The sequence below is a fragment of the Euleptes europaea genome, chromosome 15 (genome assembly GCF_029931775.1).
Source record: "Euleptes europaea isolate rEulEur1 chromosome 15, rEulEur1.hap1, whole genome shotgun sequence".
NCBI classification, from domain to species: domain Eukaryota; kingdom Metazoa; phylum Chordata; class Lepidosauria; order Squamata; family Sphaerodactylidae; genus Euleptes; species Euleptes europaea.
This window is the reverse complement of record NC_079326.1, coordinates 50,751,261-50,776,533: the sequence shown is the minus strand read 5'-3', so window position 1 is coordinate 50,776,533 and position 25,273 is coordinate 50,751,261. Positions and strand designations below refer to the sequence as shown.

The following is a 25,273-nucleotide window of genomic DNA, read 5'->3' as shown; positions in this document are numbered from 1 at the left end:
TCGTGCTGTTTATGAGGGGGAAATGTTAGTACATGGGACTGTTTTATTGCCTAAATGGAATTTTTAAAAAGTTGTTGGACTCTGAAGAAGTCTATTATTAACAAATGGGATTAATTTGTTAACTGTTGCAAGTAGGGTTGTCAGGTCTCCACTGGCCACCCACAGAAGATGGGGGAATAGGGCTGCCTGATCCAGGTTGGGAAACTCCTGGGGATGTGGGGATGGAGCCTGGGGAGGACAGGAGCCTCAGTGGGGTCCAATGCCATAGAGCCCACCCTCCAAAGCATCCATTTTCTTCAGGAGAACTGATCTCCATAGTCTGGAAATGAGCTGTAATCCCTAGTTGGAACTGTGGTACATTTTTTATTGTAAAATACAAAAAGCAAACAAGGCAGATACAAGTACATAAGAATCAGGGTAAAAGTTATTTAATCTAAGTGTCATTTAAAGGTCCCCTTGTGTGTGTGTGTAAAGTGCAGTCAAGTCGCAGCCGACTTATGGCGACCCCTTATGGGGTTTTCATGGCAAGAGACTAACAGGTGGTTTGCCAGTGAAAGGTCCCCTTACGTTGCAGTAATTTGAGAGGCGCTTTCACACATGCCGGATAATGCACTTTCAATGAACTTTCAACGCACTTTGCAGCTGGATTTTACTGTGTGAAACAGCAAAATCCACTTGTAAATCATTGAAGTGCATTGAAAGTGGGCTGAAAATGCATTATTCAGTGTGTGTGAAAGTGTCACACTTTCAATGCAACCCTAAGCAAAGAAATTTCTTTAGGATTACATTACACACTTAGTCCGGGGGGGCGGGGGGATACACTGCCGGCTGTATGAGCAGGTGTATTTTTTTAAGGGAAGGAACTCATAATATATACTAGGACTCAACTGACCGAGATGGCGAAGCTTACAGCTTTGATAAACCAGAATGATAATGTACAATTCTGGGGGGAATGGGAGGCTTGGAGAATGTACTGTGAAAACCATTTTTTAACGGGACCATTTAAAGGATACTCTTTGATCTAATCCCTTATTTACACTTTGCACTAATTTTTATATTAGGTATTAATAATGTCAGCTACGTCAAGAACAGGTACATTAAAATAATATTGGGATTAGTTCCATTAGCAAAAGTTTATACAATTTATTTTTAGATGGAAGAGGGAGAGGGGGAAGTCATTTTATTGTTAAATTAGAGATATTACTTGTTTTTTTTGCTTTTAATTATTACTTTTATATTGTTTCTGTTGATTTATTAAATGAAGGAGAAAAAATTATTAGAAAAAAGAAATAATATATACTAGGACTCTTCCCGCCCCGCCTTCGTTCTTGCTGAACAAAACCAGGTCACGGTTCTCAAGGAAAAGGTAACAACTCCCAGCCCGCAAGCAGACCGAGACGTTTGTCCAAGAGCGACAACCGAGGGCCGGAAGTCCGCCCGTGGGACGCTCGAGACTGCCACACCCGCCCCTCTGCCCTGCTTCCCGGCAGGCCGTTCGCCCAGCGAGCACGCACGCAGCCCACGGGGGCGGAAGTGAGCGTCGGAGCGCCACACCGGAAGCAGGCCGAACGGCCTGCTTCCGGTGTGGCGCTCCGACGCTCACTTCCGCCCTCGTGGGCTGCGTGCGTGCTCGCTGGGCGCCCGTCCGTCCGTCCTCGATTCCCGCCGGCGGCGGCCCTCCTCCCGCGGGAAGCGACTCCACCGGAGCTCCTCGGCTTCTCTCCGCCGCCATGCTGGTCCTGTTCGAGACCGCGGCCGGATACGCTATTTTCAAAGTGAGGCGGCCGCGCGGGCTGGGGTCCCCACGTGCTCGTGGGGGTGGAGGGCGAGTGGGGGGGGGCGGCGGCTCGGGCCCGCTGCAGAGAAGGGGGCGGGCATGGAGAGCCTCTCCCCACCTCGGTATATCTCACCACCACTAGTGTTGGGGGGGCTGCTCCTCTAAGTTTGATAAGGGTTAGGAGGTGCAGAGCTTCCATTACCGACTACAAAAATGCAAAGAATTTGCAAATGACAGTCCTGCAATGGCGGAAAGAGAAGGACGCCTCTACAGGAAAAGGAGGAGTCCCTATTATTGGGTGGAAAAATAAGAATTGTTGGTTTTTATGTGCTGGCTTTCTCTACCACTTAAGGGAGAATCAAAGCAGCTTACAATCTCCTTCCCTTCCCCACAACAGACACCCTGTCCGGGGGCGGGGCGGGTTTCCAGCCTGGAGAAATTACAATTGGTCTCCAGACGACTGAGATCAGTTCCCCTACAGAAGATGGCTGCTTTGGAGGATGGACCCTATGGCATTATATCCCACTGGGGTCCCTTCCCTCGCCAGATCCCACCCTCCCCAGGCTGTACCCTCAAATCTCCAGAAACATCTCTGTTCAGAGTTGACAACCAGAGTTGAGCTCACCAGTTGTTACTCAGCTTAAGTAGATGTGCTGGAGGAAAAGCCCTTGTAAGTAGGCAGACAGCTTCAAACTTTCCTGAGTAGAGTGCTAAGATGCAGGCCAGTAACTTCTGTTTAGTGGCTCTTCGTGCACATCTGTATCTGTTCATAATCTGCCTGAGAATTTGCTTCCTGCATCTGATGAAGCGGGCTCTGGCTCACAAAAGTACATCGCACAATATGTACGTTAGTCTTTTTAAGGTTCCACAACAAGGCAGAGTTTTGTATTTCGATGTAGTGGATGTTAACCTTATCGTCCCGCAATTATCTGTTTGGTGTTTACAGTGGAAGATTGGTTGCACTGGTTCTCAGTAGTATGGAGGGTCAAGATGATGGATTCTTGAACAGCCTCTGATTCAGGGTTGGCTTGTTAAGTTGGTCTGGCCCCCAGAATAAAATCGTAATTTTGCTGACTGCAAATTTCGCTTAACGACAAATTAATAGGCTGCCATATTTTGTGTTTATCTGTCTGCCCTAGGTTCTGGATGAGAAGAAGCTCCAGGAAGTCGATAGTTTATGGAAAGAGTTTGAAACACCTGAAAAAGCAAATAAAATGTAAGCCAGTTTTCTCAAAAAGTACAAACCTGGTTTTTCCCCCCTGAAAGATACCAGACATCACACCAGACCATGGTGAAACAAACTTGGAGTCTTCGCATACACCTGCTTCCCCTTGAGTTCTGTGATTCCCTCCTCCATTCTTGGTTGGACCGTGATTTGAAGTTCTGATCGGGAGTGCGAAAGCAAACTAGTTTGCCGGTTTGCATGTCTGGAGACAAACCAGGCATTACGCTGGTTCACGCAGTGCTGGAGCAAGACTTGATGTTGCACCTTAGCCTCTATGGCTCTTCCCAATGACTTCCCTATTAAGTGGTTTTCTGCCAACACTTTATTATTTTATTTTTAAAATTATACCCCACCTCTTCTCTTGGCTCATCTCTTACTTCGTGGGGGGGAGGGGGGACCAGGCATTAACAGTACAGTCCTAAAGCAGAATTACACCCTCCTAAGCCCGTTATGTACACCTTTAGTGGACATAGAAGGGTGTAGCTCTGCTTCGGAATGCAGCATTGAGTCTTGTGCAGTCATGATTATGTTCTAGAAGTGACTCCCTCTTAGAGGGAGCCTGAGTCCTGTAGCAGCATTGCCCAGATATAATCAGGGAGAGGGAGTCTTGTGGAGAGCCAGCTTGTAGTGGTTAAGAGTGGTGGTTTGGAGCGGTGGACTCTGATCTGGAGATCCGGGTTTGATTCCCCATTCCTCCACATGAGCAGCAGGCGCTAATCTGGTGAACTGGATTTCCCCACTCCAACACATGAAGCCTGCTGGGTGACCTTGGGCTAGTCACAGCCCTCTTAGAGCTCTCTCAGTCCCACCTACCTGACAAGGTGTCTGTTGTGGGGAAGAGAAGGGAAGGAGATTGTAAGCTGCTTTGATTCTTCCTTAAGTGGTAGAGAAAGTCAGCACATAAAAACCAACAATTCTTATTTTTCCACCCAATAATAGGAACTCCTTTTCCTGTAGAGGCGTCCTTCTCTTTCCGTCATTGCAGGATTGTCATTTTCAAATTCTTTGCATTTTTGTAGTCGGTAATGGAAGCTCTGCACCTCCTAACACTTATCAAACTGTTTGTCCCTTCTTTAGAGTGAAATTGAAGCACTTCGAAAAGTTTCAGGACACAACAGAAGCTCTTGCAGGTAAAATAAGGGTTGAAATGTCCTTCTCTTTGTTTTCTTGCTCAGCGACTAGATTGCAGGTGTTTTGAGTCAGGCGCTCTGACAAGCAGGGACCCTGAACTCAGCTGTATGAACAGATCAGCAAAAATTACGAGGCCACAAAAATAAGGGTTCGGATTGGCAAGGCATACCAGTGTAAGCAGTTTGTGGCACATCAAGATCCTATTGGGGGAAGGGAAAACTGGTTCTGATCCACAAATCCCTACCTGCTCAACTGGAAGCGGTCCCTTCTCTCTGTAATAAGTGATGGATGTTGGCAAGCCTATACAAATTAGCCATTACCATAACATGCTTCTGTACAATCTAGTCATGCAATGATTGCATGAGCCAGTGATGGTTGGAATCCTACACATGAGCATTAGAAGAAGAGTTGGTTTTTATATGCCGACTTTCTCTACCACCTAAGGAAGAATCAAACCGGCTTACTATCACCTTCCCTTCCCCTCTCCACAACAGACACCCTGTTAAGTAGGTGGGGCTGAGAGAGTGTGACTAGCCCAAGGTCACCCAGCTGGCTTCATGTGGAGGAGTGGGGGAAACCAACCCAGTTCACCAGATTAGCCTCCGCCGCTCATGTGGAGGAGTGGGGAGTCAAACCCGGTTCTTCAGATCAGAGTCCACCGCTCCAAACCACCGTTCTTAACCACTACACCATGCCAGCTCTTAGAGAAGCTTAAAACTGAACCGAGTGTAAGCTGTATATCACTGATGCAGAGTGGAACCATTTCTGTAGTCCACATCTTGTCCCTGCCACTCAGAGAACAGATTTAAAAAAAAAGTGTTGGGTGTCATATTTTGTTGGGACACGTTTTGTTCTACAATAACCTTTCCTGGTTTCAGAGTGTTCGAAAAATCTCTATAAACTTTTATTACTTCTGTTTTTCTCCCGTAAAGCATCCACAGCTCTGGTGGAAGGCAAGATCAGCAAAAACTTGAAGAAGATTTTAAAGAAGATTGTAGCTAAAGATGCCCACGAACAGTTAGCTGTAGCAGAGGCCAAGCTGGGAGGCGTAATAAAGGTAAAAACTAATCAGTGTGTCTCTGAGGTCTGTAGCTTTCTGTTGAGGCCTGTGGTGGCGATACTTCATGCTGCAAGCATTATTTATTTGGCAGGCCGTTCATACACCGAAACATACAAGCATAGAAACCTATACAAACAGGGTATCCAACGATGGCTGATTGCCTATGTTCAATGTCCACAGTTGTAGGAATATCCAACATTGGCGGATTGCCTGTTATCAGTGTCCTTAGTTGTAATAAAAAATAATGAGGTGTAGTCTCATCTGAAGAGCCTTGCAAGAAACCCTGCGCTGCTGTGTTCGTATCTGTCTAAAAAGCTGAACAGGAAGGGCATGATCAGCTTGCGGGTATATCATGGCTGGACAGTGTTATGTTTCTGTACAGGGTCTGTTGGTGCCGAAAAATGAGGATGTTGTGTACTGTTTTCTCACCATGGATGTCTCTGATGGCTTTTGCAGGACAAGCTGAACTTAAGTTGCATCCACAGTCCGATGGTCACCGAACTGATGAGGGGCATCCGTTCCCAAATGGAAGGACTCATCACGGGCCTGCCGTCGCGGGAAATGGCAGCTATGTGCTTGGGGCTGGCACACAGGTAACACGCGTTCCTCGGCAGCCGTTTATTCGTGCCTTTAATCTCGATGTGGGTCGTTTTCCTTCTGCATGGCTTGCTGACTGGCTGCGCAGTCTTAAAGTTGCGCCGTCCCATGTATGTTGACTTCAGTGAACTCCAAAGCGCAGCAACTCCTCCACATGAGCAGCGGAGGCTAATCTGGTGAACCGGGTTGGTTTCCCCACTCCTCCACATGAAGCCAGCTGGGTGACCTTGGGCCAGTCACAGCTCTCTCAGCCCCACCTACCTCACAGGGTGTCTGTTGTGGAGAGGGGAAGGGAAGGTGACTGTAAGCTGCTTTGATTCTTCCTTAAGTGGTAGAGAAAGTCAGCATATAAAAACCAACTCTTTGGTGTAGTTTACTGCTTAGAGAATGACAAAGTAAGGGGCGTGTGTACCACATTGCATTTAATTGCATTTACTTAACTCAGACATAAGCAGCTCCAAGATGCATGGGATTTATTTCTAGTTAAGGGTGCAAAGAATTGCAGGTATATTCACATACAGTAGTTTAGGAGTATGGGGTTTCCCTGTCTTATGGAGTTGTAGAGATCTGATGTTTCTAAACATCCGCAACCCAAAGACAGGATCCAGTTCAAAAGACCGAACACCCATGAAGCTGCACTTTACTGAATCAGGGCAGTGACATGGGTCTTTTTTGGGTTAATAGGAGCCATTTCTGCTTTGTGAGGAAACTTGTGCAATTTGGGAGCAGTTTCTGTACTACAGACTTCCCCTCTACGAAAGGAAAACTGCCCGGAGCACTTGGCTTCAGATTCCTTCCCTCCGCGTATTTTAATTCAGTGCTTTATTTTCTCATGCATCAGAGTAACAGTAATGATCATCTGCTTTTATAAAAGGAAGATTTGGTTTTTATACACCGACTTTCTCTACCTTTTAAGGAGAATCAAATTGGCTTACAATCTCCTTCGCCTCCCCACAACAGGCACCTTGCAGGGCAGGTGGGGCTGAGAAAGTTCAGAGAGAACTGTGACCAGCCCAAGGTCACCCAGCTGGCTTCATGTGTAGGGGTGGGGAAACCAAAGGGTCATATTGAAGATCAGTGGGAGTTGATAATGCCTGTAACATTACATATGGCAGCAGATTCAAGAGCTTTTAATGATTGATGCTACGCTAGAAGAGTTAATATTCTTTCGTTGTGCATTGAAACGCCTTGCCTGCTTCCTGGTAGATTAGACGATTGTGTGCATCTCGGTATACATATTCAGGCTGCCCTTGAAAAAGGGTGTTATCACTCCCATTTGCCCTCTAGCCACAATCAGAGCCCGCATTATCTGATGAGATGATACATATGTCCACCTGGCTCACTGGTGCGGGACAAATAAATCAGTGGTGGCGTTTTCGCCATTGCTGTCAGTGGCAATGCCCTTGTTGACTTTGAGGAGAGGATGGGGAGATATTTCATGGTGTCAGTTGACTGTGTGTGTGTTAAGTGCCGTCAAGTCGCTTCTGACTCAAGGCTACCCTATGAATCAATGTCCTCCAAAATGTCCTGTCTTTGACAGCCTTGCTCAGATCTTGCAAATTGAGGTCTGTGGCTTCCTTTATTGAGTCAATCCATCTCTTGTTGGGTCTTCCTCTTTTCCTGCTTCCCTCAACTTTTCCTAGCATGACTGTCTTTTCCAGTGACTCTTGTCTTCTCATAACATGACCGAAGTGCAACAGCCTTAGTTTAGTCAGTTTAGCTTCTAGGGTCAGTTCAGGCTTGATTTGATCTATAGCCCACTGATTTATTCTTTTGGCAGTCCACGGTATCTGTAACACTCTCCTCCAACACCACATTTCAAAGGAATCTAATTTCTTCAATGTCCAGCTTCAGTTGACTGGGTATCACAAATTCCTTTTTGCTGGGTGGATGATATTCATGACCTCTTTGTCTGTGTCTCTCGTTTTCAGCCTCTCACGGTACAAGCTGAAGTTCAGCCCTGACAAAGTCGACACGATGATCGTCCAAGCAATTTGTGAGTATGGTCGGAAGTTAGCTCTCTTCACAGGTCTCCTGTGGGCAATATGAGATGGGGTTGTCGCTGCAGTTGGGAAGTGTTTCAGAGATGCTTGGAGATCCGTCCAGGATCCATGTGATGGCGCAGTGAAGCCCTTCCACCTTCCTTGGGGGCAGGGTCGCTGATACATCTAGTGGGCCCTACATAATGGTGGAGGAAAGTGCCGTCAAGTTGCAGCCCGCTTATGGCGACTCTGAAGGGTTTTCAAGGCAGGAGATGTTCAGAGGTGGTTTGCCATCGCCTGCCTCTGCATAGTGACTCTGGACTTCCTTGGTGTGTCTCCCTTTTGAGTACTAACCAGGGCTGACCCTACTTAGCTTCCAAGATGCGACGAGATCGAGCTAATTTTGGCCATCCAGGTCGGCAAAACTCCAGCACCTTACATAATACTTTCTTAGAATCATAGAGTTGGAAGGGATCACAAGGGTCATCTAGTCCAACCCCCTGCACAATGCAGGAAATTCACAACTACCTCTCCATGCACCCCCAGTGACCCCTACTCAATGCCCAGAAGATGGCTTTGATACTCCCTCTCATGATCTGCCTAAGGGCATAGAATCAGCATTGCTGACAGATGGCCATCTAACCTCTGCTTAAAAACCTCCAGGGAAGGAGAGCTCACCACCTCCTGAGGAAGCCTGTTCCCCTGAGGAACCGCACATGTTCTGATACTTAACTAGGGTGGGAGGAACAATCAGCGCATTGGTACGTGTGATGCTTTGGGCCCTTGTAAAGCTAAAATAGGCTCAGCCGAAGAAGCCTGAAAGACACTTAGCGGTGATGCTGAGTAGCTTCTTGTGTCCTGGTGGCTGTCAGTCAGCCTCCAAAAATTCACCAAGATGATGCCATAGTATGGTATGTGTTGAAACGTTATCCGACGTTGTCGATGATGGAAATATGTTGACCTGAAAATGATGATTTAATTCAACATTTCGTCACTACCACTGAGGCAACGTCTGGGGAGCGACTTGTCAGTTCATAAGGCCATAGACCAGAATTTGATCACAAGCAATACATCTGTTGTTTAAGCAATAATAGCTTGCTTAACTGGTTTTTTGTTTCTATAAAGGCTCGTTGTGGCTGCAGCTTTTCAAAAGACAGTTTTTTCAGCATTTCCCGTCAGGTTTTTTTTCCAGGAAAGGGTTCTTATAATAATTAAATTGTGTGCTAGGAAGTCTGATGGAAGCAGACACATAAACCAGAGGTCCCCAGTGTGGCACCCATGGGCACCACGGCACCCACCTTTCCTTTTTAGAAGGTGGGTGGGGCTTTTGCGCAGGACAGCTGCTGATTGGCCACTGAAGATCTGATTGGCTGGGCAGTTTAAAAGACTGCCTGTTAAACAGAACTTGTGCCGGCAGTGTTGAAGAGTTCGCACACTGTTCAAGTTATGCATAACCTCAATCCCTGCCATTTTGTGCTTGGCTCCACCTCCTTCAGTAGCCACGTTGTGGCTGCACCTGCCACACTGTGCCAGAATTCCCAAGTTGCCCACAGGCTCCGAAAGGTTTGGGGGACCCCTGACATAAAAAGTGCCCATAAGCAGGGAAGGCCTTGCTGCTTGAAGCTTTCTGTCACACCCCACAGTATCCCTGGTTGGGGTGAGCAGTGGGGGAACCCAGGAACATCCTCCAAAGAGGAAGTACTTCAGTTCCCAGGAGGAGGGAAGGGCAGGGCTGAGCTCCGAGAGAACCTAAAAGGGCCGGCAGGGCCTCAGACTGCCAGTATTGGCCTCCTGTGGAGTAAGGGCCTCCTTAGGCCTGCTCATGTGTAGGCCAAGAGAGCCAGGGTGTGTGTGGGGGGGCGGGGGAGGGACAGGAATAAAAAGGGGAGGGAGGAGAAGCATTATGGAAGCAGTTCCAAGATGTTGTCTTTTGATGCGGTTTAGAACAAGATATTGGACAATGAAGACAGCTGAGAGGAAGAAAGTAGATTCCTTTGAAATGTGGTGTTGGAGGAAAGTGTTACGGATACCCTGGACTGCCAAAAAAAATAATCAATGGTTTATAGATCAAATCAAGCAAGAACTGACCCTAGAAGCTAAAATGACTAAACTGAGGTTGTCGTTCTTTGGTCACATTACGAGAAGACAAGCGTCACTAGAAAAGACAGTCATGCTAGGAAAAGTTGAAGGCAGCAGGGAAAGAGGAAGACCCAATAAGAGATGGATTGAGCCACAGCCCTCAATTTGCAAGATCTGAGCAAGGCTGTTAAAAGGATAGGGCATTTTGGAGGACATTGATTCATAGGGTCGCCATGAGTTGGAAGCGACTTGATGGGAGTGAACGTGCACAGAACATGGTATAATGTCTCAAGGAATTCTTGTATGTACCCAAAAAAAAAAAAATTCTGTTTCCCACAGCCCTCCTTGATGACCTGGACAAAGAACTAAACAACTACATCATGCGCTGTAGAGAATGGTACGGATGGCATTTTCCTGAACTGGGCAAAATTATCACCGATAACTTAACATACTGTAAATGCCTAAAGACAATTGGTGAGTGAAGCTGAGTTCCTCTTGATCAACTGGGAATTAATGGATGCCTTTTTACTGTTTCTGAAATTGTGCAGCCCATTCTTTTCTGAGCTGAGGTAAAATCCACAGTGTGCCAGAAACATCTGTTGGTTCGGTCAGCGAATAAATTCAGTCAAGAGCCCTGTGGTGTGGTTAGAACGTTGGGTGAGGACTCTGGGAGAACCTGGTTCAAATCTCCACTCTGCCACAGAGGTTTGTTGGGTGGCCGTGAGCCAGTTACAAACTCCCGGCCCTAAGCTGCCTCACAGGGTTGTTATGAGGATAAAATGGAGGAGAAGAGAGCAGTGTAAGCTGGTTTGAGTCCCTGTTGGGGTATAAACAAAGTGATAAGTTAAGGGGACAATTTATTTATTTGTATCATCACTGTTGCTTGTTTCCTGCTTGGAGACCAACTCCTATGAGGAAAGGTTGAAGGAGCTGGGTATGTTTAGCCTGGAGAGGAGACGACTGAGAGGGGATATGATAACCATCTTCAAGTACCTGAAGGGCTGTCATATCGAGGATGGTGCCGAGCTGGTTTCTGTTGCCCCAGAAGGTTGGACCAGAACCCAACGGGTTGAAATTAAATCAAAAGAGTTTCCGTCTAGACATTAGGAAGAAATTTCTAACAGAGCAGTTCCTCAGTGGAACAGGCTTCCTCGTGAGGTGGTGAGCTCCCCTTCCCTGGAGGTTTTTAAGCAGAGGTTAGATGGCCATCTGTCAGCAGTGCTGATTCTATGACCTTAGGCAGATGATGAGAGGGAGGGCATCTTGGCCATCTTCTGGGCATGGAGTAGGGGTCACTGGGGGTATGGGAGGGGGAGGTAGTTGTGAATTTCCTGCATTGTGAAGGGGGTTGGACTAGATTACCCTGGTGGTCCCTTCCAACTCTGATTCTATAAGTTGAGATGCTGCTGCTGTGCAGTGAGAGATAACAGGGAAGTTTAGGCTTCAGCTCTTTCTCAATACAATTGTAAGTTGGTAGAAATAGAGCAAGGCCCAGGGGCGCGCCAGGGCTGCCAAAGGGTGGTGGAGCTAAGCCAGCTTGGTGTAGTAGTTAAGAGCAGCAGTCTCCAATCTGGAGAACCGGGTTCGATTCCCCACTCCACCACATGAGGCCTGCTGGGTGACCTTGGGCCAGTCACAGTTCTCTCCGAACTCTCTCAGCCCCACCTACCTCACAAGGTGCCTGTTGTGAGGAGGGGAAAGGAAGGCAACTGTAAGCCACTTTGAACCTTCTTAAAAGGTAGAGAAAAGTGGGGTATAAAAACCAGCTCTTCTTCATTCAAGCACAGTTGGGAAATGGATACTTCAGGTAAAAGTAATGACGGAGGGAGGTTGTGGAAAGTTTCCCAAAACTGTGATTGGTTCTGGTTGTTCTTATGCTTAAATGGGCTTGATCTGCCAAAAGCAGCCTGTTTGTGCCTTTGTGATCATAGGATATTGTGCTTAAATAGGAATGGTATGTACTTAGAAAATGTGTATGCTGTTTCTTTAGAGATCTGCTTGAGGCAACTTCCAGCTAAACAAAACCATTAAAATACAGTCAATTAGAAAATAATAATAATAAACAGGCCAGCACCGTTAAAACAAGCCAGGATATAATACGTTTGTCGTGTTTTTGTTTTGTTTGTTTTAAAAAAATCTTCATTCCTGTTGCTATTTCTCCTCCTTCCTATTTCTTTTCTTTTTCTTTGCAGGGGACAGAAGAAATTTCTCCAGTTCCGACCTGTCGGAGGTCCTGCCTGAAGACGTCGAAGAGGAGGTGAAAGCTGCCGCGGAAATTTCCATGGGAACCGAAGTGTCCGAAGAAGATATAAGCAACATTCAGCATCTCTGTGACCAGGTAATGATAACAATGTGATGGAAGGCAGCTTGGACCTTTGCAGCCCCGTCATTGGCTAAAAATCCGTGTCTTATAAAAAGCCCACATTGCCATCGGCAGCCAATCTGCAGTCCATTGAGACCACCCTAGTACTATTTCCTTCGCTGGGAATTAAGTCTGTTTTGTGTGTGTGTGTGTGTTAAGTGCCGTCAAGTCGTTTCCAACTCATGGCGACCCTATGAATCACTGTCCTCCACAGTGTCCTATCCTTAACAGCCTTGCTCAGATCTTGCAAATTGAGGGCCGTGGCTTCCTTTATAGAGTCAATCCTTCTCTTGTTGGGTCTTACTCTTTTCCTGCTTCCTTCAACGTTACCTAGCATGATTGTCCTTTCCAGTGACTCTTGTCTTCTCATACTATGTCCAAAGTACGACAGCCTCAGTTTAGTCATTTTAGCTTCTAGGGTCAGTTCAGGCTTGATTTGATCTAAAACCCACTGATTTGTTTTTTTGGCAGTCCAGGGTATCTGTAACACTCTCCTCCAACACCACATTTCAAAGGAATCTACTTTCTTCCAGTCAGCTTTCTTCATTGTGCAGCTTTCACACCCATACATACTAATAGGGAATACGATGGCATGAATTAACCTGATCTTGGTTGCCAGTGACACATCCTTACACTTCAGAATCTTTTCTAGCTCCTTCATGGCTGCCCTCCCCAGTCTGTTTTAAGCGAAATGTATTTCAGGCTGGCCTGCTTGTGGATGAAGGCAGTTAGTGCTCATAGTTGAATATTTTGGGAGTTTGGCCCCATTCTGTGTATGAAAACGCCATTTTTTGAAAGGGGTTCCAGTCAGCTGTGCTGTTGTTTGTTTTGATGGCCATGATGATCCTGCCATGTCGGCTCTCCTGATGTATAAGCCGTGAAGGTTGTACAGTCACTACCTCTTCTGATGCCATCTTAGAAAATATTCAGAAAATGAATCTGGCTGGACTGAATGATTTACTTTCTACTCGTTTTTCTGGGATCCAGAGACACACAGGGTGTGTGTGTGTGTGTGTGTGTGTGTGTGTGTGTGTGTGTGTGTGTGTGTGTATTTTAGATCTCTAATCCTTGTGGAAAGGAAGAATGCTCATGTTTAGGTTTGCAAGGGGGGTTCTGTCTGGGACTATCAAAGGGCCCCCATTTGCTAGTGTTCAGACAGGAACGCCAATAATAAACAGATAAGAGTAAATTTATTTACAGCAAAAGCTAGAATAAAACAACCAGATACAGCCTGTGAGAGATTAGGATCTCTCTTGTTTAAAAATATCATAATTTAAAAATAGTTAAAACCAATAATTTACCAGATAAAAATTAGCCAGTCCTACTGTTAACCTTTCCCGTACGGATCTTAATTGCAGCAGCTCAAAATTTGGCAACTTGAGAGAGACAAAAAAAAAGCCCCCATCCCAAAGAAGAAGTTTCATTGTCTTCCTCTGACTCCATTAAATTAATAGCAAATCAGCTTCCGCCAAATACCCTCGTAATAGCCACATCTGAGGAGCACATGGTTTGTGTTTTCCAATTCTCCCGCACCACACGGGCACTCTCACTGTGCTCTTGGCAACTTCCTAAATTTTCCCTCCAATAAAGCCGAGGGTAATGCAGATCCTCATGTGAGGCTTAAAGCTCTCGTATGCTTATTTATTTCACATGTAAATAAATACATAGCAGGGACCAGACAGTAGCGTATGCTGGAAGGAGCTAGATAAGCCGGGGAGCTCCTAAGATCTGAATAAACAGATTAATGACTTTCAGGCCTACTGCTGTGTGTCGTTATACTGCTGCTGAATGGGTATATCTGCCAACCTGTGTTTCTTTCAGTGCGTTCCTTTGGCAGTATTCCTTTGTGCGATAAGTGAGCAGCCTTGTTATGTATTCCAGGTGATTGAGATCTCGGACTATCGAACGCAGCTGTATGATTATCTCAAAAACAGAATGATGGCCATCGCGCCTAACCTTACTGTCATGGTCGGAGAGCTAGTTGGAGCAAGGCTTATCGCTCATGCGGGTATGTTGGACCAAAAACCGCGTGTTGTGTGCTTACAGCTACCAAGTGGTAGCTCACTGGTAAGCTGGTGTGCTTCTGCAACACTAAAAGCCTCTCCTTCAGGAGACTAAGGTTATTTCTGCATGGGTATTTGGACTCACGTTCGCCCCGTCTGACTCGGTTGTTCCTTGGAGTTCTGCATGACTTTTCTATCTATTAGAGGTGACCTCGCTGCCAGTGATGTCCAAGTCTTCCCGTTCCTCTGTTAACCCGACTCTTCCCTCTCCCCTGAGCTCAGCCTGGCTGAAATCTCCTTGCAGAAGGCAAAGCACTGGACACAAAAGCTTGCTTTCTCAGCCATTCACAAAGCAGCATTTAAAGAGGCTGGGATGCAAATGCTTCCTGCTTCCTGGGAGCTCTTTCTGAGCAAAGGAAAGGCTTTTTAAAACTGAGGCTTGGATTTCTTTCCCCCCTTTCTTTAATTTTTTTTTAGTCTTATTGAAATATGCAGAATACTACAGAATATGTCAAAATATACAAAAAAAATTTATACAAAAAGAAAAAAAAGAAAAAGTGAGATATAAAACAATACAGAAACCGACTTCCAACTCTCCTCATACAGAACAGATTATTATATATCTTATTTCTTTTGTGAATAACTTTGATTTAATTTATTTTTACTTTAATTATTATTTAGCTATTTTCATCTTAGTCTACTGTTTAATAAGTTTAGGTTCTCAATCCTAAGGTCATTTTTTTATCCCTAAAATATTGACTTATATATACTGACCATACCTTCTAGTCTATTACAATGTCGGAAACCCAGCTATTTTCAATATATTTACTTTCAGATTGCTCTGTTTTTGTTTTTCTTAAAATGCTTTTTTATGCTGCAATTGGGTTTGGGGGGATTTTCTCTCACAGTGAGCACTGCAAAGTAAACCAATTACAAAGCAGCATTTAAAGGGGCGGGGATTTGAGCTTGGAGACTGCTGGTGCATAAATTCCCAACGGGAAAGTGTGGGTTCAGCCAGCAACGAACCTCAGGTAAAACTCCCATGCATAAATGACCTAAGACTTCTGGCATGTTAAAATGCAGAGTGCACGAACTTGTGAGTATTCACAGGAGCCCGGAAGTAGTCAGTGATGATTCTGTTTTAAAGTTTGCCTGATTTCATCAAGGAAGATGAAGGCAACTCTTAAGTCACTACCTCTTCTGAGACACTTCTGGTGCTCTGCCTTGCATTTTTGTGAGGGGCGAATGTTGAGGGTGTGTGGTGAGACAGGGCAATTCTCACAACCAAAGTCTGAAAATTAAGTTCTTGTCAGGGTCCTGACCTGTAACCTGATAAACAAAGGCTGATGATGTTGGATCTGTTTGTGCCACAGGTTCTCTGTTAAATCTGGCTAAGCATCCCGCTTCAACGGTTCAGATTTTGGGGGCTGAAAAGGCTCTCTTCAGAGCCCTGAAGACCAAACGCGATACCCCCAAGTTCGGTCTGATTTATCACGCTTCCCTTGTGGGGCAAACGACAGCCAAAAACAAAGGAAAGGTGAGTGGCCGATGTTTTACCAATAAGTCTCATTTCCCCTCAGTGATCGCCTGAAGCTTTGTACAGCAAAGTGCGTGTGACGCGTTTATATTACTGTGGTACCAGAAGATTGAGTAGCTGAGAAACCATGTTCTGAAAATTTGGCTCAGTTTGCCAGGATAACTCATGGATCTAATCTATGTCTTTTGAACACGTCCCCTCTTTCCCACCAAATATCGTCTACTTCATGGCCTTCCGAACCAATGATCTATTCCACAATTAAGCGTGTAGAGCAGGAGCGTTGAACTTAATTGTTACGAGGGTCAGGTGTGACATAAATGTCACTTGGTTGGGCCATGCCTTGCCAGCCCAGATTGAGAGTGAGGGGTGTCTTGCGGACTGGATAAGAGCTCTCTGAGGGCCGTATCCAGTCCCCGGGTCTTATGTTTGTCACCCCTAGCGTAGAGAGTTACACAACATACTGTTGCCTGTGAGAATCTGTGGCCCATGATGTGAATACATGAACACATGAAGCTGCCTTATACTGAATCAACCCATTGGTCCATCAAAGTTAGTATTGACTACTCAGACCGGCAGTGGCTGCATAGTCTCTGGCAGGGGTCTTTCACATCACCTGCTTGCCTCGTCCCTCACCGTGGGCCTCTCTTCTGCAGATCTCGCGGATGTTGGCAGCCAAGACAGCCTTGACCATTCGCTACGACGCCCTGGGAGAGAGCACCAGCGCCGAGATGGGGGTTGAGAACAGGCTGAAAGTGGAAACGCGGCTGAGGCACCTGGAGGAGAAGGGGGTGAGCCTTTAAAAATTAAAGGGGACAGGTGACACAGCAGAGTCCTTGGAAACGCTGCCTTGGGTGTGAGAGTCACACCCAAGGCAGCGATTCCAAGGACTCTGCTGTGCCAGGACAGTAAGGAGATGATGGCATTCGGGGTGGGGAGGGAGATGCCGTTTTCCACCACGTGATGTGGGTTAATTTTTTCCCCCATTTTTTGCCATCTTCTGGGCATGGAGTAGGGGTCACTGGGGGTGTTGGGAGGGGAGGTAGTTGTGAATTTCCTGCGTTGTACAGGGGGTTGGACTAGATGACCCTGGTGGTACCTTCCAACTCTATGATTCTATGATCTTGGTTGTAGCTACAGCCACAAAAAAGGGGGCATTGAAATGCAGAGGTGGTTGGCCTTTGCTTCCTGTTTTTTCTTACAGCAGTACAAGTATTACGCCAGTATTGCTGCTTTCGACCAGTATCAAATGTCAGTTTGATTCCTTATATGTGTTCCATGGCCTCTCAACTGTATTATCATGTGATACAAGACTGGCCTTCTGTATTTATTTTCTTCATTTATACTTTGCCTTTCTCCACAATGTAGACCCAAAGCAGCTTACATCATTCTCCCCTCCTCCATGTTATACTCACAACGACCCTGTGAGGAAGGTTAAGGAGGCTGAGAACATGTGACTGGCCCAAGATCATCCAGCAAGCTTCTATGGCAGAGTGGGGATTTGAACCTGGGTATCCCAGATCCTAATCCGATACTCTTAAACCACTACACTCTCTGTATACATTACCAGTGTGGTGTAGTGGTTAAGAGTGGCGGACTTTAATCTGGTGAACTGGGTTTCTTTCCCCACTCCTCCATATGAAGCCTGCCAGGTGACCTTGGGTTAGTCACCGTTCTCTCTGAACTCTCTCAGCCCCACCTACCTCACTGGGTGCCTGTTGTAGGAAGAGGAAGGGAAGGTGATTGTAAGCCGGTTTGAGACTCCTTAAAGCTTGAGAAAATCGGGATATAAAAACTAACTCTTCTTCTACCATGACTGGCAGATTAATCCTGCTGGGATTCTTATTGCCTCAGGCTGAAGCGGTTTGGAGGATTTTCGACCCAGTGTGTGTTTCTTGGTTCCTGTGAGTGGGCAAGGGCGTGGTACTCTCCTAACTGGAAGAGAGCCTTCTCCTAGTCTTACACCATTTCTAAGGCTATAAGGGCTATGTGGTTTGAACCAGTTGCTGGTGATTTGTTCTCCGTAACTGTGGCGTTTTCTTCCCTCAGATAAGACGAATAAGTGGCACAGGAAAAGCCTTGGCCCGGGCAGACAAATATCAGCATAAGAGGTGGGTTTGCTCAATTTTGTTTTTATCTGCGCATGGAATCTGTGTTCAGAAGCAGAGTATCTCTGGTGGCCAGATACTGGAGGCAAACGGGAGTCCGGAAATATATTGAATTCAAAGCCTTCTCTCTTTCTCCATTCTTTTCAACTGCTTGCCCTCCTGTGTTGGCATCTATTTATTTAATTTGCTTATTGCATTTGTTTAGAATGTATACGTGCCCTCCTTTTTTCTCAAGCGTTGCAAAAATTGTGGAACTCCCTGCCCCAGGAGGTGGTGATGGCTGCCAACTTGGAAGGCTTTAAGAGGAGAGTGGACATGTTCATGGAGGAGAGGGTTATCCATGGCTACTGGTCAAAACGGATACTAGTCATGATGCATACCTATTCTCTCCAGGATCAGAGGAGGATGCCTATTATAACAGGTGCTTTGGAGTGCAGGCAGGACGGTGCTGCTGCATTCGTCTTTGTGGGCTTCCTAGAGGTACCTGGTTGGCCACTGTGTAATCAGACAGCTGGACTTGATGGGCCTTTGGTCTGATCCAGCATGGCTCTTCTTATGGCTGCCAACTTGGAAGGCTTTAAGAGGGGAGTGGACATGTTCATGGAGGAGAGGGGTATTCATGGCTAATAGCCAAAATGCATACTAGTCATGATGGACACCTATTCTCTCCAGGATCAGAGGAGCATGCCAAATATATTAGGTGCTGCGGAACACAGGCAGGATGGTGCTGCTGCAGTCATCTTGTTTGTGGGCTTCCTAGAGGCAGCTGGTTGGCCACTGTGTGAACGGACTGCTGGACTTGATGGGCCTTGGTCTGATCCAGCATGGCCTTTCTTATGTTCTAAGACCCAGGGCTGGGGACAACAATCTAAAAATAGATGGACAGCTAATTTTGGGGTGGGAGGGGGAGATTGGCCAATAGCATAAGGTAACTAGCTTCTTATGGTGTTGTTTCAAATACAACACTGTATCCTCTGGAGTGGTGATGGAACATTCCATCAAGTCACAGCCGACTTATGGCAACCCAGTAGGGTTTTCAAGGCAAGAGACTAACAGAGGTAGTTTGCCATTCCTCTGCATAGTGACGCTGGTATTCCTTGGTGGTCTCCCATCCAAATACTAGCCCGGACCGACCCTGCTTAGCTTCCATGATCTAACAAGATTGGGCTAGCCTGGGCATCCCCTGGAGTACAACACTTTACCCTCTTTCAACTTGCTGAAAGAGAAGGTCTAGATTAAAATACATGATACAGTTGTTGTTTTTGAACAAAATGAACATTGCGTACCTTTTTATTTATGGCAGTGCGTGCAAAACAGTGTAAACAATCGCGCTTTTTTTGTCTCAAATAAAACAGTGTAAAAACACTTTGATAAGAGAACTAGAGTGACATATGCAAACAATGTTAGAAAGTTAGAACAGATCATTTCAGGATACAGTGGTTCCATATTAACATACCACACCCTCATTAGCACATTATCTGGATACTTACAGGACAATGATTAGGACATTACCTTTGATACTTTTTGTAGGACAATAACTCAGCTCAAACCCAACCCCTTTCTGACTATATATTACTCTTCCTACACACTTGACACTGAGAGACACTGTCCTTCAGTGTTATTCCTCTGAAGATGCCTGCCACAGCTGCTGGCGAAATGTCAGGAAAGAAAATACCAAGACCACAGTTACACAGCCCGGATAGCCTGCAAGAACCAATGTTAGAAAGTAGTCTAAAAATGCCATAGGCCCCCACCATTAGAGATTTACTCTTTGCCCCAAAGCTCATTTAGATGAAAATGAGCAGGCTTTCAGTCTCTACCTACCATGCAGCATACACTGTATTTTACTTTTTTCTGTGAGAGAAAACATAGAAAGCAGGCAGTATGGATCTGCCTGCGTGGACACATGAAGCTGCCTTATACTGAATCCGACCCTTGGTCCATCAAAGTCAGTATTGTCTACTCAGACCAGCAGCGGCCCTCAGGGTCTTTCACATCACCTACTTGCCTAGTCCCTTTAACTGGAGATGCCAGGGATTGAACCGGGGGCGTTCTGCATGCCAAGCAGAGGCTCTACCACAGAGCTGATAGAAAAACAGCAGCAGTAATCTTTAATTTAATTATCACTGCGTATGAGATATATGCAATGTTCTTACCTCAAGTTGCCTTCTTTCATCCGTTCTAGTGAGGTGAAGACGTATGACCCTTCTGGGGAATCCACACTCCCTCTGGTTCCAAAGAAGCGCAAAATTGAAACGGGAGAGGAGGAGACAGAGACACCAGTGAAAGCGAAGAAGGCTAAAGTCGTGGAAATCAAAGGTTAGTTGTTCTGGAGTCTTCCTTGCCTAGAAGAACGGATGAGCTCCCAGCTCCTTTGCAGTCCGTTGAATCTGCAAAACGATTTCACTGTCAAACAGAAAAATTTTGGAGAATGCACTTGGCCAAACCTGCAAGTAAACCTGCATAAAGTTCATGCTCCGGGGTGGGAGGGCGGGGCTGTGCCACGTGCGTCATTCATTCATTAAGCGCCCCACGACAGTAAGGAGTAAAGTCCCAGGTTCAATCCCCGACACCTCCAGTTAAAGGGACTAGGCAGGTAGGTGATGTGAAAGGCCTCTGCCTGAGACCCTGGAGAGCCGCTGCCAGTCTGAGTAGACAATACTGACTTGGATGGGCCAAGGGTCTGATTCAGTATAAGGCAGCTTCATATGTTCAAATCTGGAGAGCCAGGTTTGATTCCCCGCTCCTCCACATGAGCGGTGGACGCCAATCTGGTGAACTGGATTTGTTTCCCAACTCCTACACATGAAGCCAGCTGGGTGACCTTGGGAAAGTTACAGTTCTGTTAGAGCTCTCTCAGCCCCACCTACCTCACAGGGTGTCTGTTGTGGGGGAGGGGAAGGGAAGGTGATTGTAAGCCGGTTTGAGTCTTCCTTAAGTGGTGGAGAAATCGGCATATAAACACCAACTCTCCTTCTTCAAGCCTTGGCCAGAAAGGCTTAAAAGACCTCACTTGGATTTAGCTTTCATTGGCTGTAGCCAGTTTTCCATTAGCAGGATTCCACAGTGTTTTGCTCTTGCCCCGCGTAAGGTGGGCTACAATCCGATAAAGAGCATTTTCCATCCAAATATACGTAAACCTAATAGGGGCAGTTCATGCCGTGCAATTTATTTAATTGCATTATTTTTATAGCTGCCCTTCCTTGCTGAGATTTAAGGCAGGCTACAGCATAAATCCAGTGAACTCATACAGTGTAAGTCATCCAACGAACTATGCAACAGTGCGGAATTAAAAGACAGTGTTGAGCAACAAACTGCCTAAGGCAGGATTTGTCGCTTGGTTCCTGGGCGCCATCTGTTTCTGATCATTCACCCCAGTGGTGCACCACTTCCTGCTTTGTAACCAAAAAGCAGTAAGCCACACACACCACAAGCACCCCTCCAAGTCATGGTAAGCTACAGTAGTGCTGTCAAAGCTCTGCTCACGACCTGAGTTCAGTCCCGATGGAAGTCGGTTTCAGGTAGCCGGCTCGAGGTTGACTCAGCCTTCCATCCTTCCGAGGTCGGTAAAATGAGTACCCAGCTTGCTGGGGGTAAAGGGAAGATGACTGGGGAAGGAACTGGCAAACCACCTCGTAAACAAAGTCTGCCTAGAAAACATCAGGATGTGACGTCACCCCATGGGTCAATAATGACTCAGTGCTTGCAGGAGATGTTCATAGGTGGCTTGGCATAGCCTGCCTCTGCATAGCATCCCTGGACTTCCTTGGTGGTCTCCCATCCAAGTACTAACCAGGGCTGACCCTGTTTATCTTCTGAGATCTGACGAGAGTGAGCTAGCCTGGACCGTCCTGGTCAGTTTGTGGGAGGGGTGCAATTAGAGTCTGTATTATTTGACACTGAGAAGGTCCCAGGTTCAATCCTCGGCATCCCTAGTTAAAAGGACCAGGCAGTAGGTGATGTGAAACACCTCCACCTGAGACCCTAGAGAGGCCGCTGCGAGTCTGAGTAGACAATACCTTTACCTTTTAAGAATTCCTCACCTGCATCTTTACATTCTGCTCGGTTTCAGAGCAGTGGCCTAGGTCGCTCCTGCCATGTTCATTTTCATCTGTATGCCCTTTTATGGTGGTTGACTTGTTTTGGGGGTATTTTTGTGTGATGGACCCTACTGCTTCATTTCTGTTTTTCTCCCCCTTGTAGAAGAGCCAGAAGAGACGCAAGAGGAGGAGGAACCTGTCAAGAAGAAGAAAAAGAAGAAACAAAAGGAGGTGGTGGTTTCTGTGGAAGAGGTGGAAGAAGAAGAGGAGCAGCCAACCACCAGCACAGCAGTAGAGGTGAGGGACTGATAGAATTCTTCAGGGGATACCCATTGTTGGTGATATACTAACCGTTTGGTGATATATGTTTGTGCTTTCTCCTTGGGACGCTTTCCATCCATTGCGCTGTCAAGCACTGTTGGAAGGCAGAGTTAATGGTGGGGTCACTAGAAATCTGTAGCTGTGTTGAATGCCGGGAGCTCGAGCCCAACCAAGCCAGAGCAGAGGCCATAGAAAAGGTCTTTGTGTGGTGTAGTGGTTAGGAGCAGTAGTTTGGAGCGGTGGACTCTAATCTGGAGGAACCAGGTTTGATTCTCCACTCCTCCTCATAACCAGCAGACTCCAATCTGGTGAACCGGGTTGGTTTCCCCACTCCTCCACACACAGCCTGCTGGGTGACCCTGGGCTAGTCACAGCTCTCTTAGACCTCTCTCAACCCCACCTGCCTCACGGTTTCTGTTGTGAGGAGGGGAACCACCACACCACGCTGGCTCTCTAAGCCCATGAATCTTACAGGGCTGGATCCAAGCCCATGCATGATCTTACTGTAAACCCACATCCTTAGTGTGGTGGAAAGTGTTGTCAAGTCATAGCTAACCTATGGTGACCCAGTAGGGTTTTCAAGGCAAGAAACATTCAGAAGTGGTTTGCCATTGCCTGCTTCTGCGCAGGTTGAGAGAGTTCTGAGAGAACTGTGAATGGCCCAAGGTCACCCAGCAGGCTTCATGTGGGGGAGTGGGGAATCAAACCCGCCTCTCTTAACCACTACACCATGCTGGCTCTCTGTACCCATCCTTAGAGATGACTGCAATAGTTCTTTCTGCCACTTCAAAATAATAATAATAGGGATGAGCAAACTCTCTTCCTGTCCCCCAAACTCCTGAAGACAGGAATAGTAGAAATAAAGGGAAGTGCTTCTCAATTGCTTACAATATGATTGATGTATTTACAAAAGTTAAAAATGATATGATTTTTTTCAATAACACATTCTGGGTACGTGGGGTCATCTGCTGAAGCTGGAGGGTGAGAGATTCAAAACTGATAAAAGGAAGTATTTCTTCACACAACGCATAGTTAAATTGTGGAACTCCCTGCTCCAGGATGTGGTGATGGCTGCCAACCTGGAAGGCTTGAAGAGGGGAGTGGACATGTTTATGGAGTCCATAGCTACTAATAAAAATGGCTACTAGTCATGATGCATACCTGTTCTCTCCAGGATCAGAGGAGCAGGCCTATTATATCAGGTGCTGTGGAACACAGGCAGGATGGTGCTGCTGCAGTCGTCTTGTTTGTGGGCTTCCCAGAGGCACCTGGTTGGCCACTGTTGGAACAGACTGCTGGACTTGATGGGCCTCGGTCTGATCCAACATGGCCTTTCTTATGGGTCGGTGGAGATTCAGTAGGCCATCAGCCCTTCTGCTCGTGCCTTTTGCCACGCCTGGGTTAAATACCTGCAAGCAGAGGAGAACATACACTCAGCTCAGATGGTATCCAACTGTTGCTAGCAAGGCTTTTAAAACTGTAATGATTTAGCATGGTGCTTTATAATCAGGGCAAGAACTCAATTGAAAAAGGCCTTCTGAGTTTATTTTTTTAAGGTGTTTTTGGCCGCTGTTGGCTTGAAGCTAGGGGTCGGCCTGCAATTCTGGAGTTGCATCGTTATGGAAATGATCTGGGGATCTGCAAGCAGGCAGTGGGGTCTCCGTTTCACATCCCAGAGAAACCAACCTGTCCTGTAGCAGACAGCCTCTGCACAGACAGGAGGAAGGACAACCATTCTGTTGCAGTGCTTAGAGATGGAAGCTGGCCTTCTGTTGCTTAGCGCTGAAGACTCTCTTCATTAGGGCTGTGTTGGTGGTAACCGTGGTTTCCTGCAGTTCTTTGTGCTTCTCTGTCTAAAGAGGGTGAGCGGATAAATGCAGGTCGAACACGGCCTCTGCTTTGCCATTCGTTTCCCCTAAAGGAAATTAATCTTTTTGCCGCTTTTACAAAGACTACCCCGCTAACCGTGTTATTTCAGGTGTAGTGCCGATTCAAGCACTGTAAATACTGTATTTGTTCCTTACAGAATACAGAGAAGAAAAAGAAGAAGAAGAAAAAGATGAAAATTAAAGAGGAACCAGAAGATGACTAAAAGAGAGAAGCTGCGAGCTCCTGAGATGAATTTTGTCGTATTTTGCTGTTTGCTGAGACACTTGCTTATGAAACACTTTCTTCTAAAAGCGTAATTTTCCCCATGGCTAGGCGAAGCGGATCAATTCTGTATAATTAACTCAGTTCAGTCCGTCCCCACCCCAGTTTTAGTCTAATCTCTGCCGGGGAAATGCCATTTCTACAGCGAGTCCCTTTATAAGGATTCTGAATTAAAAAATGCTATTTTTTGCATAGCCTTTTTTTGCTGCCTCTTAGCTGCATTTGTAATCATGTCCATTTAATTTTGCAGAATGTGATGAGGAGTACTTCTTAAATTTCAGGGGAGGGCAAAAGAGGTTTACTGAGAGATACTTTGCAAACACACTATGCCCAAGTCCCTTTGCTCAAGCCAGGATTGTTACTAGTAGATGCGTGTAGAGGAACTAAGCCGAGTTCTGTGAACTACCTTAAAAAATTTTGAGGGGAAAAGTGATTGTGGGGGTGAATAGGCTTTTGCTGACAACTGACCAGATTGTACAGCTAGACTAGAGTCCAGTCACACCTTAGAGACCCAACAAGATTTTCGGGGTATGAGCTTTCGAGAATCAAATCTCCCTTCATCAGATACACTCAAAAGCTCGTACCCCGAAAATCTTGTTGGTCTTTCTAATGCAGCTGTTCCCAACCCTTTTGAACCTGTAGGACTAGAGCAGCTGCCCTATGACGAGCCATTAAAACACTTAGGGCTGTTTAGCTTGGAAAGAAGGCTGTTAAGGGGAGACATGATAGAGGTCTATAAAATTATGCATGGTATGGAGAGAGTGGACAGGGAGAAGCTTTTCTCCCTCTCTCATAATACTAGAACGCGGGGTCTGCTGAAGCTGGATGGCGAGAGATTCAAAATAGATAAAAGGAAGTATTTCTTCACACAACACATAGTTAAATTGTGGAACTCCCTGCCCC

General features: G+C 46.2%; 1 protein-coding gene and 3 non-coding genes across 4 annotated transcripts; all 4 read left to right on the top strand.

Annotated features, from left to right (window-relative positions):
* The first annotated feature begins 1,704 nt into the window (after window positions 1-1,704).
* On the top strand, window positions 1,705-24,333 carry NOP58 (NOP58 ribonucleoprotein). The gene is made up of 15 exons (XM_056861289.1): window positions 1,705-1,775; window positions 2,917-2,993; window positions 4,080-4,132; window positions 5,066-5,190; window positions 5,650-5,786; window positions 7,722-7,786; window positions 10,191-10,325; window positions 12,044-12,189; window positions 14,095-14,221; window positions 15,590-15,753; window positions 16,407-16,541; window positions 17,800-17,861; window positions 20,044-20,177; window positions 22,062-22,195; window positions 24,246-24,333. Exons 1-15 carry the CDS (start codon window positions 1,731-1,733, stop codon window positions 24,309-24,311), a joined length of 1,605 nt encoding a protein of 534 aa, XP_056717267.1. The 5' UTR covers window positions 1,705-1,730; the 3' UTR covers window positions 24,312-24,333.
* On the top strand, window positions 8,702-8,788 carry LOC130488058 (small nucleolar RNA SNORD70). Its single transcript, XR_008933811.1, has one exon. It is a non-coding gene; the product is annotated as a small nucleolar RNA SNORD70 (small nucleolar RNA).
* Window positions 13,043-13,129, top strand: LOC130488061 (small nucleolar RNA SNORD11B). Its single transcript, XR_008933814.1, has one exon. It is a non-coding gene; the product is annotated as a small nucleolar RNA SNORD11B (small nucleolar RNA).
* LOC130488060 (small nucleolar RNA SNORD11) lies at window positions 15,337-15,425 on the top strand. Its single transcript, XR_008933813.1, has one exon. It is a non-coding gene; the product is annotated as a small nucleolar RNA SNORD11 (small nucleolar RNA).
* Window positions 24,334-25,273: the final 940 nt, after the last annotated feature.